The sequence below is a fragment of the Myotis brandtii genome, unplaced genomic scaffold (assembly GCF_000412655.1).
Source record: "Myotis brandtii unplaced genomic scaffold, ASM41265v1 scaffold441, whole genome shotgun sequence".
Classification (NCBI taxonomy): Eukaryota; Metazoa; Chordata; class Mammalia; order Chiroptera; family Vespertilionidae; genus Myotis; species Myotis brandtii.
Genome location: NW_005366873.1, coordinates 1517001 through 1532664, shown reverse-complemented (window position 1 = coordinate 1532664; position 15664 = coordinate 1517001). Strand labels below are relative to the sequence as shown.

Below are 15664 nucleotides of genomic sequence, written 5' to 3'. Positions count from 1 at the left end.
GGCCGTCCCCGCCCAGAAGCTGAGGGACAATGGCGTCTCTGTCTTGGTGGTGGGCGTGGGGCCCGTCCTGAGCGAGGCTCTGCGGAGGCTCGCGGGCCCCAGGGACGCCCTGATCCACGTGGCGGCCTACACGGACCTGAGGTTCCACCGGGACGCGCTCATCGAGTGGCTCTGTGAAGGTGAGTGGGCGAATCGGCGCTGTTCAGCGCTGCCTCCGAGGGGTGGCCCCTCAGCCTGAACCTCCAGGTGCATCTTCCAAGGATCGCGGCTCCTCCGGGCCTCTGGGCGCGTCCCACGTGCCGGGTTCTGTGCTAAGTCCGTGCTAAGTCCCGTGGCAGGCACACCATCCTCTCTTGATACTCAGGGTACACAGACCCCCACCCCAAACTTGAGAGTGTACATGCACCACTTAAACAGAAGACGTCGCTAGACGACCCACAGATCTCCCAAGGTTGGCACTGACCTTGGTTGTGAATGCCAGAGCGAGGGGCCAGCACAGCCAGGCCAGCCTGACTCAAAGGCTTCCTTTTGCCAGTGACGTCCTTCCTGCCTTTTTAAAATTTATTGATTGATTTTTAGAGAGATAGAGAGGGAGGCAGAGGGATAGAGAGATTGCCTCCTACATGCCCCACACTGGGGATAGAGCCTGCAACCCGGGCATGTGTCCTGCCCAGGAATCGAACCAGTGACCTCTTGGTTCATGGGTTGATGCTTAACCACTGAGCCACCCTGACCAGGCCATCCTTCCCACCTTTTTAAAAGTATGTGGCTGTTATAAGAATAGTAAGCGGTGCTAGGAGCCTCGCACATCCTAGAAAAGGTCTCCCTACGCATGTGGGAGAGCTGGGTGGAGGTGGGTCTCTGACCTAGCCAAGCAGCGTGGAGCACCACCCACATGCTGACCTGTGGCTTCCAGGCCCACATCGGCGCTAAGGCATGTAAGGCGCTACCCGAGTGGCTCACGGCAGTTCTGGGCTTCCTTAGAGGAGGGGGTCTTTGGGGCTGACCCAGGCTGGGCCTCCTGGGCACATTCTTTCTTGTAGAAGCCAATCGGCCCGTCAACCTCTGCAAACCCAGCCCGTGCATGCACGAGGGCACCTGCGTCCTGCGGAACGGGAGTTACCTCTGCGCGTGCCGAGACGGCTGGGAGGGCCCCCACTGTGAGAACCGTGAGTGGGTCCTTGCTCCGCGTGGGTGAGCTGGGGGTGGTGTTCTGAGACCGGCTGAGCCCTGGGAGGCTCATTGAAGGCAGGCTCGAGGGCGTTGGCTCCGTGGAAGGAATCCTAGCATCCTTTGTTCATTCACACAGGCAGCATGTAGCTCCGGTCTCCTGCATCCCCGGTATTGTTCTGGGGACGATGGGTGTGGGGAACATGAACAGTGAGAATGCCTGCCCTTGTGGGAGCATCCATGTGCGGGGGAGACAGGACATAAGCACAGCATCTGGTGTCCCTGCTGGTGCTCAGCACACTGGAGCAAAGTCATGGGGCGGGGAGGGAGGCCTCGGTCAGGAGCCCCGGAGTGACTGGCTGACGAGGACGTGGGCCCCGACACAGGAAGGTGGGTGGATGCGGTGGAAGCTGGTGGGAGTTCTTTTTTGAATGTTTCTATTTGCTCAGTGAAGTGGGAGGAATCAGCTGAGCGTGAGGATGGGGAGGAGGTGCAGGAGGTTGGCGGAAAGAAGTAACCATCTAAGAGAGGGGACCAGACTGAGGTCCTAGAGAAGGGCTGCTGGGCAGCACTGCGGGCCCACCTGGGGCTCCTGTTATGATTTTAAAGTTAGAACCCCGAGACCAGAAGGTGGCTCCCCTTGGAGCTTGGGGTCTCGGCCACGGGCAGAGGTGGGCTTCCTAAGGCGGGCAGTGAATCTGAAGGGCCCTCAGATAGGACCTTTGGTCTGGCCTCTTCTGCTTGTTCTTAACCCACAACCAAGACATGCGGGGGCCCGCACGGCTGCTAGTAGGGTGAGGACCAACACTCATGGCCTCACGGCTCGCTTCTTCCCAGGGGCCTTGAGAGGAGATGCCCCCAAGGCAGGAGGGCGGCCGCCCAGCCCGTCCCGGCAACTCCGGAGGCCTGGGCACCCCGGACGCTGAAAGGACGCCTGCCCTCGGCGGAGCATCCTCATGACGGTCCTCTGAGCGCCTGCCTCCAGCTCTGTCCGGAGCCCGCCACCCGGGGAGCAGCGATGTCCCAGCTGCAGACAGCGCCTCTCGGGGACTTGGTAGCAGCTGATTTCACTCGCTAATGATGGTGTTGGAAACTCTTGACGTGTAAGTAAACATTTCCTTTCTAGTTGTGCCCCGTTGAGCTTGTCGCCGTCCCCTTCCCCCTGAGGAAAAACAGGAACCCGGAGACTTTTGATGGCCTGTGGGCAGCTCACGCGGCCATTGGCCAATGTTGGGACAGCGATGCTCAAGAGGAGGCAGTGACTAGCATGTCGTTCGGATCACCGAAGCGATGGCATTTCGAGATGGAGAAAGTGCAGAACTTCTTCTTTCCCGAAAGACGTCCTAGATGCGTTCGTGGTTTTTGTTTGAAAAGGGGCTTGAGCGGCATTTGTGACCTCTGGTGACTGGCTCTGTGTGGGGGGAGACGGGGAAAAGGCCCAGATTGGACAGTGACCGATGAACCAGCTTGTTTGGCTCTGGGGCTGAGTGTGCAAACAGCCCTGGTTCTGGGGGGGCCACATTCTCCTTTAGAGTTTACTTGGGGGGGTCACTGTGGGGTGTTTACCGAGTGCTTTTCTTACTCTCCTTTTAGTGGGGGTGCAAAGAGCAATGGAATTCTTAAACTCAACAGATAGAGAATAAAGAAACTTAGAACGGTTTTGCTTTTTCCTGTGTAGTTCTTAAAGGATTTCAAGAAATGATGTTGGTCATTCACAGGAGTGTTTGTATGGTTGTGGCACAGATGCGTGCGTTGGGACATTCTCTGGTAAACCAGGCACTTCCTCACCCCGGCCTATTTAGGCACCAGTTCTTCCCGTCGGTTGTGGTTGTGTCATTTTGAGTTCAGTTTTCAGGGGAAACTGTTGCAGAGCCCTCGCCTCAGTCCAGATACTTGATGGTAGCTTTTCTCCTTACTATCGATAATGCAATGCCCTCTATGCAAAGGTCACGGCTGCCTCCACTTAAATGCCACTGAGCTTCCTGGTCATCGCCACGGTGCTGTCGATGGTAGAAATAAAAAGCCCGGGGTGCCGACAGTGGTTTGTGCTCACGGGTATTTTCATTCCTGTTGTTACGCTGGCCTTGGCGGAAGGGGAGATCAGAGCAAGGCCACAAGGCTACCCAGCAGGGGCCGATGTTGGAGAGCTTTCAAGAATTTGTTGTCTCGAAAATTCACAGCAGTTTAATCACTTTAGAGTATGGGTTCTTTGTCTGGTTCAAGGCTATTTGGATGTCCAATTTGAGTTGCTTGGGCTCTAAAAAAAGCCCCATAAAATTGTGGGTTACATATTAAAGGCTTCGCCGCTTCTAGTTCAGGTCCCAGCAGCAATGGAGGGCATGCCTTTCTTACTGTCTGACCGGCCAAGCCTTTTATGTTCTTGTAAACATCGAAGCATTGCAGTAAGCCATCAATCTTTCATTTTCTCTGAATGATCCTCATTCCGGCCAACTTACCCAAGCACGTATGTTCTAGTAGTTCATTGATGCTCTTTGCTTTTCTAGAAAAATGTTGTTTACAAATAATGACAGTTTTGTCTCTTCCTTTGGGAGCTTTATATTGATTTTTCTTGTCATTTTGCATTATCTAGAACCTGCAGAATCATGTTTTTAATAGGTAGTGGCCACAGCACATATCTGCTCCTCTTTCACCATTAGATATTATTTTCTTGTGGGTAGGAACGCTTTTATTCCTAGATGACAGAGAATGTTTTAGGAGTGTTGAGATTTATGATATGCTTTTCTGCTTCCTTCGAGATGATTTTCCCCCCCACATATAATCTGTACATACAATAACTTACCTATCAGTGTATTATCAGTGTTGAACCACTTTGATTCTGAAGCAACGCTATCTGGTCATTAATGTGCTTAAAGATGACAAAACCAAACCCTGGCAACCTGAGGCGACATTAACACATTGCGTACCGCTCAGGAGTGTTCTCGTGTTTCGCGCGCCATCTGTTAAGGACCGCTCACGAGTGTTCTCGTGTTTCACGCCCATGGAGTTATGGACTTTTTCACGCCCATGGAAAAAGGAGCGAATCTAGATACTTATGTAAATTTTGTTTGGTCCCTCTTCATAGAGGAAAATGTTTTACGCAGTACCATACGTTAAAAAAGTACTAGGAACTTTAATTGTTTAATTGTTTTTGTAAATAAAAATGTTATAATTATTGAAAAACAACACCTAAAGTGCATTATGATGACTTAAATAACGTGCAGTTTGCCCCAAAACGTGCGGTCCCTGGCGTATGTCTTAGAGATTTCTATGCGGTACGCAATGTGTTAAAGGCACAACTGAGCCTGGAGTACACATGCTGACAAGATTTTCTTGAATCACAAGAAAATGCGATGAACATAGCAGTTTGAGGAGTATTTTCCATTGTATACAGTTAGCACAGCTCTGGAACCAAAAATCGAACACATACTGGCAAAAGAAAAACCAAATCTTATTTATGGACGTACATGAAAAAGGTCCTGCATAAAAAGATTGGCAAATTTTGTTATTTGTAAAAATAAACACATGTATGCTAGGAACTTCCTTAATTTACCACTTAGGCAACTCTCTAAGTACCGGTTTCTTTCCCCGAAGAATGATTTAGGAATGTGTTTAGCTTCCAGAAGTAGTCAGTTCCTGCAGATGTTTCTAGTGTATTTGGCGCGTGGTTAATTATACTATGAAAACCCTTTCCGTTTTCCATCTATGCTCCTGGAGTCAAGGAGGCATAACATCACCTGCTAAGATGGCACCTTGTAAAGCCCTCGGTTTTACACACATATTTTGAAGTTCAGTGTGTAAATAAATAACCAAGACATTCCCCCTTGAGGTACAAGTCCAACAGGCCCTGCCAAGTCACTCCATGAAATACAAGAAACCTCCAGAAATACAATTAACATTTTATTTTATTTTTTTAGAAAAATCTAACTCACCACTTGGCCAAAGGCCACCAAGTGTTTATGACAAAGGAAATAAATGCCCTGGGGTTAGAAAGAACTTTAGTTCTGAGAACCCCCGGAAGTGAGGCGGAGATGACGGATGAAATGTTTCAACCTGCGTTAGCAAACAATGCCATCGGAGGAAAAGACGGGGGCCCACCCCAAACTCACCCCTTTTATTATCTTGGAAGGTGCCCGGACATTAAGCACAATTTAAAAAAAACCGGGACTACGAGAGCATTATATTAAATAACTTCTTCTCTTAAGAATGGCCACAGGACGGACTCTGTAAACACAAAGTACTAATCTCTTTTTCTCTACGATAATGTCGAAAGTCAGTTAAATCTCAAAAGACACTTCACTGTTCTAAATTACAGGATTTGAAACATATTTTTAAAAATATAATACAGCGTCACTTTTAAAAAAGTCCTTAACTGAGTGGGGACAGTGCCTCCGCGTGGTCCCAAGTATTTTCTGTTCCGTTACCGCGTCACCGATGGCATCAGCGCTGGCTGAAGTCACAGCTCTCTCTCTGGTCCTGCTAGTTCCTTTCTCTGCAAAGGGCCCGCGCCTCCCATCAGCCGGAGCACTCCGTTCGCGGTCCCCCGTCCTTGTTTTTCCTTTTAAACAGACTCACCCGCTCACAGAGTCGCTGCTTGAAGGAAGGCCTGGCCCAAGCGGGGTTGTCGCCAAGGTCCACGTGGACAGGAGAGGCTTGCCATGACGCTTGTGTCCTAACTGGTCCCTTTCTTCTCCCATTCCTAGGGCGCCATTCAAATACCAGCAGCCCCCAAACAGAGGCAAGTTAGCTGTGCTCCGTGGCCGCCCCCCCCCGCCCGCCCCTGTGCACAGAGCCCATTAGGAATAGAGGCAGCCGCTGTGTTTCAAACCCTGTGCGTGTGTCACTGTGCGGGGCACCTCTTTAAGGGATGTTTGAGGCTGTGGCACGGTAAGGGGTCTGGGAGGGGTCCGTGTGTCTGTCACGGCCACAGGGGAGCAGTAGCTCCAATGCATTCAGTAGTCATGGGTGCAGGTGCTGCGGAGTTTGCCGAATGCGCGGGCAACTCTGGGCACATCTGCACTGGACACGAGGGAAGGACTAACAACACTCGTGTCTGGCCGTCAGGGGAAAGCCCAGGAATGAGCCGACACCCTCCTGAGCCTTGGACACCTGGTGGCTGGAGGCTTTAGGCAAATCACATCACCTGTCTGAATCTGCTGCTTAAGCTGCCACGGCAGGACTCCTTTAGAATCACTGGCTTTTTTGGTTTGAAAACTGTCCACTTCCCGTCTGTCTCCCTAGAATCTATGGCTAATTGGGTGGTTCAAGGATCTGACTGTCCTCGGGCTGACTGGTAAGAACCGTGAACCAAGGCCCCTCTGGTAGGTCAGGTCTGGTGCCGCCCCTGGGGCCCTGGAGGGGGCCGGGAGTGACCGCTTACCTTGGCTTTCTGGAGGACGGTGCCTTTGCCTGTGACCATGACGGAAAGAGGTCTGTTCTTGAGCGCCGTGGCAGAGTTGACGGGGGTACAGTCTGGGGCAGGGGTGGGGGCTGCGGCTTTGGGCTGTGGTGACAAAAGAGTGATGCCTGAGCCGGGGGAGGATGGAGACATGAGCCCCCGCTGCCCCCCACCCCCATCCAGGAGGCCCTGCCAACAGCTCCTGCCACTCACTCGGGGGCTCACGGTCTCTAGGTGGGAGGTGTCCACGGTGGTGCCCAGCGTCACGGGCCCGGCCTCGGCCTTCTTCAGGTTGTCCTTCACCTCCACGATGCTGAGCTCGAGGTCCACGCGCCTCCTCTCCTCCACCCTGCACTCCTCGTCGATCTCCTTCAGCTTCTGCTCCAGGCTGGCCAGCGCCCCCTTGTCTGGAATGGGAATGAGGCCGGCTGCAGGGAGCAGCGTTTCAGCCAGGACCGGGGCAGGTCCTTTCAAGGGCAGGTTGCTAGGAAACGGGTGAGATGAGGATGATCTGGAAAAGGACCTAGAGTAGCGGTTCTCAACCTGTGGGGTCGAGACCCCTTTGGGGGTCCAACGACCCTTTCACAGGGGTCGCCTAAGACCATCGGAAAACACATATATAATTACATATTGTTTTTGAGATTAATCACTATGCTTTCATTATGTTCAATTTGTAACAATGAAAATACATCCTGCATATCAGATATTTACATGACGATTCAGAACAGTAGCAAAATTACAGTTATGAAGTAGCAACGAAAATAATTTTATGGTTGGGGGTCACCACAACATGAGGAACTGTATTAAAGGGTCACGGCATTAGGAAGGTTGAGAACCACTGACCTAGAGGGACGCAGATTTCTCTGCAAGTGTCCTAAGTCTTTGAAGACTGGAAATTAAGGATGATGCGTGTGGTTAATGCAAGAACGATGACATGGGATCTCTGAAAAAGGCAACGCATGGAAAGATGGACTGGGTGTATATGCATTTGATTTAAGTGAAAATAAAATGTTTAAGGACGTATTCTTTGAGCGAGCTTTTAAAACTACCTCCTGGGCCTATTGACAATGGGTCAGGGGGTCTCTCTGCATAGGACAGTGACCTTTCAGATGGGGGGGGGTTAAGATGGGGAACATGCACCTGTGCAAAGACTGGCAGGGCTATAGGCCAGGGGCCCAGGTCCAGGCTCGCCCTGAGAGAAGCCCCAGCCTCCACGTGCCCTGCCAGGCCCCTCACCTGTGCATTTCGACAGGGTCTCCCTCAGCTCCCGTTTCTCCTTCCGGAGCTGAGCCAGGTGCCCCCGGATTTCTTCCTTCTTCTTCTCCAGCCTCTCCTTCTCCTCCGTGTACCGCTTCACCTCAGCTTCTGTCCTGTTCTTGCCAAGTTTGATCTCTACAAACCCAGAGAGGGAACACCGAGGTCAGCCAGGCTGGACCAGGAGGGCTATGGCCAACCCATCACACAGGCTCAGGGGAAACTGAGGCTTTGACAGGAAATCAGAGCTGGACGCCAAGCCAGCCTTGCAGGACCGGGAAGGGAAATGGGCACCACCCCTTCTCCACTGCATGGCCTGGGGCAAGTCCCTCCTCCTCGCCGACCCTCTGTGTCCTCATACCAAAGGGGAAGGATGGGGCTAACTCCTCTGAGCCATTTCCAAGACATGCAACTCGTCTCCAGCACAGGTACCTGCAGAGGTCACCCTCAGCCTGTCCTTCGCAGGCGTGCTGGCCCCGGCTGGGGTGACAGCCACAGCGTCGGGGCAGCTCGATGAGAAAGAGAGTTTTTGCTGTTCAGCCTGGATTTTGACCGTCGAGATTCTGGGGGACAGCTCCTCCGGCTCCAGACTCTCCTGCTGCACCTGCTTTTGGAGAAAGCGAGCACAGCTCAGCCGGCTGAGGGGCCTGGGAAGGTGGGACCAGCCCACCAGCTGGGGGATGACCTGTACCTGCAACTCAGGGGTCTCTGCAGATGTAACGACGGGGGGCTCAGCTGGGGCGGGGCCCAGGTCTGCAGGGAGGGCCTCTACTGGAGGGTCCAGGCCGGGCGGTGTGGGGGAGCAGCCTCGGGCCTGGGTGCCGCCCTGACTGTGCAGGAAGGACTTGACCGGCGTGAGGTCCAGGTACATGCGGTCAGGGTCGAGCTCGCTCAGAGCATCTGTGGCCGGGGCGGCTTCCTCGGGGTCCACCTGCAGAGGAGAGGCAGGTGGCTTTCACCATTGCTTCCGCAGCCTGGGCTGGAGAGCTGGCGCCTGTCCTGTCTCAGAGCTCCCGTCCCCTCCCTGTGTGGGGTGCGCAGGGACCTTCCCCCAGGGAAGCCTCTATTGATCTGGAGTTAGAAGGTCAGGGTTCAAGCCCTGGATCAGCCCCTAAAGAGGTGGGAGACCCAGGACATAGTACGAGCTTTCCTGACCTTCATTCCTCAGCTGTAAGAGGAGAGAGTAATGGTACCTGCCTAGCAGGTGGCTTGGATTAAATAGATCAGCCACAGCAGCCCTTAGCACAGCAGAGCCCAGTGTCTGACCATGGAACCTCCTGCCTATTCGATGATTCCACCTTCACTATCATTCTTGACCCCAAAGGCTGATTGATGGGGACGCGGCTCCCAATCCCAGCAGCACAGCCCATCCTAGCACTGACCAGAATGGCCAACCCGACGAGTCCCCATGCCAGGCGGACTGCCCGCCCCAGTACAAAAGGCGACCTTGTTGTGCCGAGATTTCTGCCCTGGTGGCCCTGCAGGTGACTTGGAATCCACTTCTCCTATGGCCAATGGGATTGAGGTTTGGCGGCAGGAGGACTGGACAGCCCCCCTGCGGCTGCCCCCAGCGTCCTTACCGCGGCCGTCAGCTCGGACATCTCCACGTCATCATACAGCAGCTCCGGGCGATCCTGGCTGGGCAGGCCGTCGATGTAAGTGTTGGGCTCTGAGAACTTCCTCTGCATCAATCTGGAAGACACATGGCAAGATTCGGGGAGGAGGATTCAAGACGGGGGAGGAGGATTCAAGACGGGGGAGGAGGGTGGTAAAAGCCACCAGCCTCAAAGAATTCATAAAGAGACTAGCTCCGGTCTCATTTAACACTCATTCAGGGCAGCCCCTCCCTCTCTTTTGGGTCTTCCTATAGAACTGTGGGTCCCAAACTTCTCTTCCAGAAAAGCATCCCTTCCCCCTCCCCCCCTTGGCATCCTTTTGCCATCTTCTGACCCCGTTTTAGGATCTCCAATAACAACAAAACCCCTCCTCATTTCACTGTCAACAACCGGAGACTTTCCCCATCTTGTACATAAGAAAGGGGTTCCGTGTCCTGGTGCCTCCTCAGCCACCCGGCCCAGGAGCCCATGTGCTCATCTAGAAAGCGGAAGCACCACCTCCGCCCTGCTCATCCAGGGGGCGCTGGGGACCCAGAGGGGGTCCTCGGGAAAGCACCGAGTCGACAGCGAGGGAAGCGGAGGGTCAGGGAACATGCCGACTCAGCTGTAAGGACCTGGATGGTCTTCCCCCAGCCAAGGTGCTGCGGCTGCTGGGCCCGGCCCAGCCCCTGGCCCTCCTGCCGCTGGGTGGAGCGGGGCCCACCCCGAGTTCTCGGCCACCAGAGGCCAATCTGGGCCTGGAGTTGGAAGCATGACTCCGAGTGCAAGGGCGCAGAAGACCCGCACTACTCACAGCAGGGAGTTCTTGGCCGCACTCACAATACAGGAGACCCTGTCTGCATCCACGTAGTCGTAGGTGAATTCCTCTGGGTCTGTCTTGGAGCCCGACTCGGAGAGCAGGAGGCCGAGCCAGTGGCCCATTTCCTCGGAAGACTTGGCCTGAGGAACCAATTGGGTAACTGACTGGAGAACATCTCGTACTGGAATGTAAGTTCCATGAGCACAGGGAGCATGTCAGTCTTGGTCACGTGTTATCATACTTGTTGACCCGACAGAATGTATACAAACTTATCCCTGAGAAGCAACTGAGATGTGGATCTTTTAGCCACAAGGGGGCAGTATTGAAGCAAAATTTGGATGAAGTCTCCTGGCTGAAGGACTAGGTCAGTGGTTCTCAACGTTCCGAATGCCGCGACCCTTTAATACAGTTCCTCGTGTTGTGGTGACCCCCAACCATAAAATTATTTTCGTTGCTACTTCCTAACTGTAATTTTGCTACTGTTATGAATCGTCATGTAAATATCTGATATGCAGGATGTATTTTCATTGTTACAAACTGAACATAATGAAAGCATAGTGATTAATCACAAAAACAATATGTAATTATATATGTGTTTTCCGATGGTCTTAGGCGACCCCTGTGAAAGGGTCATTCGACCCCCAAAGGGGTCTCGACCCACAGGTTGAGAACCGCTGGACGAGGTGAACAGGAGCGAGCCGGGCAGGGTGTGCTTCTGTGTGTGAAGCAAGAACTCTGGCTGGGACCTGCCTAGCTCAACGCAAGGCATTATGTCACCTTTTATTTTTGTCAATGTGACATCACATTAAACAGGGTGGGGAGTGGGAGAAAGGCAATTGTATCACCAGCCTGATGCTTGCCCCCAGATAAGCCCTAACAGGCGTCATGTTTATGGACTGGGCTGCATCTGGTGCTACACAAACTACACCAAACCCACTGTGAATCTCCAGAAGGTTCCCCTGCGGCTCAGGGAGTTATAAATTCCCCTCCGGCCCTAAGTGCAGGAAGCAGCTCATTGTCCTCCTAGAACACAACCACCCTGAGGTCAGAAAGGGAATGGAAATTTTTGAAAAATGCAAACAATCTCACGCAAAGGAAACCAAAACAACCCAGGACTACACGGCGTCTCCATGACTTGCAGCACAGAGCCGACCTCCGCCCTGGCTGCGCCCGCCACCCCCGGGGCCAGCAGTACCTCGAGCTTGGCCAGCTCCTCGCCGTTGTGGAGGATGCGGAAGGAGTACAGGTGGTCCGGGCTCGGGTCCGGGACCACCTCACAGCCCACCAGGCTCAGGGGCTGCTGGGCCACCTTGCTGCGGTTCCGGTCCTGGTAGAAGTGCAGGTGGCTGTCCCGGACGGAGCACCAGCGTGACTTCCACTGGCTGTTCACCAGCACGTTCAGGTAACCTGCAGGAGAGGCGGCGGCTGCAGGAAGCTGGGGGTGGCTGCCCCCACCTCCGGGCCTCCCGGGGTTCCCCTCAGAGTCTCAGCTCCAATGCCCGAGCAGCTTCTTAGCTCACAGAGGCTGGGAATCTCTGTCGTATGTTCTCCTTCCCTCCTGCAGGCTAGCAGCAAGACCCTTTCAAGTCAGGCAGCATAGCTCTGCTGGCTTTTGAAAAGGTGTGTCCAGAGGGAAGTGAGCTGCACCTTGGACTACACTAGGTCAGTATGTAGGTGTCTGGGACAGAATCCCCCGCCCCAGCCCTCGCGGCTCGCTGCGGCTCTACGTGTCCAGCCTGCAGCAGCCCACCTCTGCCTCTCCTCACTCGGGCCACGTGCAGGAAGCTCGCCCCAGGTGGGTCTCCTCATTGCAGGTGCAAGCCCTTTGCCTCTGCAGCCTTAGCTTCCCAGCGGCCCTGCCAGCCTTGCCCTCCCAGGGTCACTCAGTCTCAGCCTGCAGAGTCCTCCTCATCCTCCCAGATGCACTTGGCCTCGGCCCTCCCTGGGCCCTGCGCGCCCTGCTGTCAGCCTTCTGAACAGCTGGGTCTGGAACAGTGACACTCTCTGCTTCCGTGTCAGCCTCTCCAACGGGACTCACAGCTTCTCCAGGCCAGGAACTTGCACGTTCATCTCAGGCAGCTGGGTCTGTGCCCTGCGGCCTCCGCCAGGGAGCCCCTCTTCCGGCAGCACCCAGAGGCTGCCAGGGTCCACTCACGAGGCAGCCCTCACTGCTCTCAAGTGGGCCCATGTGTTCCGTTCAGCTTCCCAAGAAGAGGACAAGCCTCCCCCCGCTTAGATTAACATGTGGGGAGCTGACACCCCGTTTCAAGCATGGCCTTGTCCCTGGGCTGCACAGATGAGTGACTCCAGTCTGCAGGCCCTTTGCACGCCCTTGTGCAATGGGTTGACGTCCCTCTGTGCCGCTGGCTTACCAAGTGGGTTCCTTTTTGCCCCTAAGAGCTGTTCAGAACCGCAGCCAGATGAACGAGGCTCACACAGCAAGGTCAAAGTGCACAGCCACCTTCCCACCCACCTGGTGCTGGCCACACAGTGGGGATCAAGAATTTCTCAGAGCCACATGAACACCACGACACAGTAGCAAAGTGGGAGGATTTGTGCCCAGGACCTAGGATCTCTGGCTCCTCTGGGCAGGCACCCCACTGGCCCCTCACAGTTCCCTGCACCGAAGAGAACTCTGGGTCAGGAGAGGCTCGAGCGCTGAGGCCGAGCCTGGGGAGGAGAGTGTCCGTGCTCTCTCGGGCCCTTCCCCAGCCACAGGGGACAGGAGCAGGCTTTGCCAACTGAGCAACTTCCAGAGTAACCCAGCCACATCTCCCAAAATGACTCACGGGGACCAGGCTCCCGTGCCCAACACTGTGCCCTGAGGCCTCGGGTGCCCTGGCAGGAGAAGCAGCAGGCTCCAAAGGTGAGGCCCCTGTGCTGCCTTCCCATTCCACCCCGGCCACCCGGCCAGCCTCAGACACAGAACAGAGTGGGCCTGAGGCTGGGACAGGGGTTCCAGGAGTAAGAGGAAAGGGCTCGAAGATGGACAGTGATGGCCTTCAGGTCCCGGGAGACCTATAGCAGTGATGGCGAACCTATGACACGCGTGTCAGAGGTGACACGGGAACTCATTTTTTTGGTTGATTTTTCTTTGTTAAATGGCATTTAAATATATAAAATAAATATCAAAAATATAAGTCTTTGTTTTACTATGGTTGCAAAGATCAAAAAATTTCTATATGTGACACAGCACCAGAGTTAAGTTAGGGTTTTTCAAAATGCTGACACGCCGAGCTCAAAAGGTTTGCCATCACTGCCCTATAGCAATGAGCCCCGGTGGAACACCAGGACTCGGCTCACTCAAAGTATATTCTGGGAAAGGTCTCTCTCTCCCTCTCCTGACCTCAGTTTCCTCAGGCTGAGAAAGGGCAGTGGAGGTGACCTCTAAGAGTCTACTAGCTCCCTACACGCCCTCTGTCCCAGCGACGTGGGCTTTCGCCCGCCAGGCCCCTGAATGCGTCTCACCAGTCTGAGTCTGTCTTGGCTCCCACCCCGGGTACCTCCGAGCCTACATAGCTCCTGCCTGTTCGTCAAGACTCCGGTTGAGGAATCCATCTCTGTCCAGAGCTGGAAAGGTTTTTTCTGTCCCTGAGTCCTGACAGCTGCTCAGCCAGCAGGTATGTGGCGATGGGGGCAAAGCTGTCATCTCTCTTGAGCTCTAAGCTCCCAGTACTGTGTCCTCCATCCGCTTGGTTCCCTCTCCGTAACACTGTGCCTGCCAAGCTCCTTAAGTATCGATCAAACGAATATGTTTTCCCAGACCATTAGGAGGACAGCAATCCATTACCCTTCACTTCCGCAAAAGATCCACACTGCAGTGAGAGAGTCTGGCCAGACATAAAGAAGAACTACCTGCAGTGAAGAGAGACGGTAACTGGGCCACGGCTCCCCATCCCTAAGACACGTTTAAAGCGAGACCTATAGCCCCTGCCTTCGCTGTCTGAGCTGCCTTCCTGGAGACGGGCTGCAGCCCAGGGGTCAAGCCCTGCGGCCCAGGAGGCGCTGCGCTTCTTACAGGCTGTCTCCAGGGACCTGTCTGCAGGCTCCAGCGAGGTGGACTTCTTCCTGCCCAGGTTCATCAGGTTGCTCAGTTTGAGGCCCGCAGAGCACTTCTTCTTCACTGTCGAGATGAGAGAAAAAGCCATCAGCATCACACACGGCTTAGCCCCAGGCCCTAGAGTAGATGGGGAAAAATAGAAGACCCTCCCCACCACAGCTGCCCCTCCCTGCACACACGTGTGTGCACGCATGTGCACACATACAGACTCCTGCTCCCCACACCAAGATCCACAGCTCAGAGCCAGGGGTCTGTAGATTCAAACACTCAAAAGGGGCACCCCGGCTTCTCCCATGGAATGTTCCAGCACCTGGGCATCTACAGACTGCATGAGCTCCAACACCCTTATAACAGGGTGGGCCAACAAGAGGATGAGAGAATATTCTACCCACAGCAAGTCATGGAACTTCCATTTGGTCATCTCTCCCTTTTCCCTGGATCTGTTAGCTGTTTATAAGGGGAGGCATGTTGGAAGTAGCTGTTAAAGCGCATTAGGGTTGGGCCACACAGCCTGGGGACCATCCCCTCCCCACCCTGGGCTGAAAGCCATAAGCGTGGGTACCATCTTTGGTCTCGGGGACCTCAGGGTGGCCATCTACAGAGCTCCCATACTCCGAGGCGGACAGGTACTTCTCGGATATATCTGCCTGGGGAAGAAAGAGAGACAAGTGGGTGACCCTACCTGAGAATGGTTACGTCAGAGACCACAGTTTAAGAGAAAATAACACTCTCAGATGTCGGCTAGCGGTCACCCCGGAGTCCAGGCCTCTGGTGAGGCATTGGCTGGGCTGCCCTCTGGGGACCTGCCCTCACCCTCCCTCCCTGAGGTCCCCTGCTCCACCCCAGAGCACCTATCCCTTGTTCACATGGCTGCTCGCCCTGACATGACAGTGGCCCTGGAGTGCAGGGGGGCGGGGGGAGGTGGCATTAGAGTGGGTGTCTGCAGCCGAAGCTGATGTCAAGCGGGGAACCACCCAGGCCAGGAGCGTGAGAAAGTCGAGAACTGGCAGCTACCAACACTTCGGGCTTCGGAGGAGGGCCAGCATGTCTGCACGGGCCAGAGCATGATCTGAATCCCGTTGGCGCATTCTCCAGCTGGGGGGGTGCTCCGGGAGCCCACTGTGCATGCGCATAAAATAGATGGCCCCCCCTCCCCCCCCCCCCCCCGCCCTGTGGGCATTCCTGGGGCTGCTGGGGAGCTAGAGGTTGTCCCTACAGGAGTGGCGTGGCTGCTGCTGCTAGAACGGGAAGCATCTTTCTTGGTTGGTGTAGGTTAGTGGTTGAGTGTCGACCTATGAACCAGGAGGTCATGGTTCAATTCCCGGTCAGGGCACATGCCCGGGTTGTGGGCTCAATCCCCGGGCGGGGGC

General features: G+C 54.6%; 2 protein-coding genes across 2 annotated transcripts in view; one reads left to right on the top strand and one right to left on the bottom strand.

The window, feature by feature from the left end:
• VWA2 (von Willebrand factor A domain containing 2) overlaps positions 1-2829 on the top strand; it is a 28952-nt gene extending 26123 nt beyond the window's left edge. The window contains exons 13-14 of the mRNA XM_014546409.1: positions 2-179; positions 1044-2829. Coding sequence (XP_014401895.1) covers positions 2-179; positions 1044-1198 — 333 coding nt within the window. The 3' untranslated portion in view covers positions 1199-2829. The remainder of the gene's footprint in view (position 1; positions 180-1043) is intronic.
• A 1700-nt stretch (positions 2830-4529) lies between these two features.
• Positions 4530-15664, bottom strand: part of AFAP1L2 (actin filament associated protein 1-like 2) — a 38264-nt gene continuing 27129 nt past the window's right edge. Inside the window, exons 7-17 of the mRNA XM_014546408.1 lie at positions 14857-14972; positions 14253-14357; positions 11430-11641; positions 10229-10374; positions 9400-9511; positions 8511-8750; positions 8252-8426; positions 7802-7957; positions 6779-6972; positions 6548-6693; positions 4530-5866 (exon numbers count right to left, since the gene is read on the bottom strand). Coding sequence (XP_014401894.1) covers positions 5683-5866; positions 6548-6693; positions 6779-6972; positions 7802-7957; positions 8252-8426; positions 8511-8750; positions 9400-9511; positions 10229-10374; positions 11430-11641; positions 14253-14357; positions 14857-14972 — 1786 coding nt within the window. The 3' untranslated portion in view covers positions 4530-5682. The remainder of the gene's footprint in view (positions 5867-6547; positions 6694-6778; positions 6973-7801; positions 7958-8251; positions 8427-8510; positions 8751-9399; positions 9512-10228; positions 10375-11429; positions 11642-14252; positions 14358-14856; positions 14973-15664) is intronic.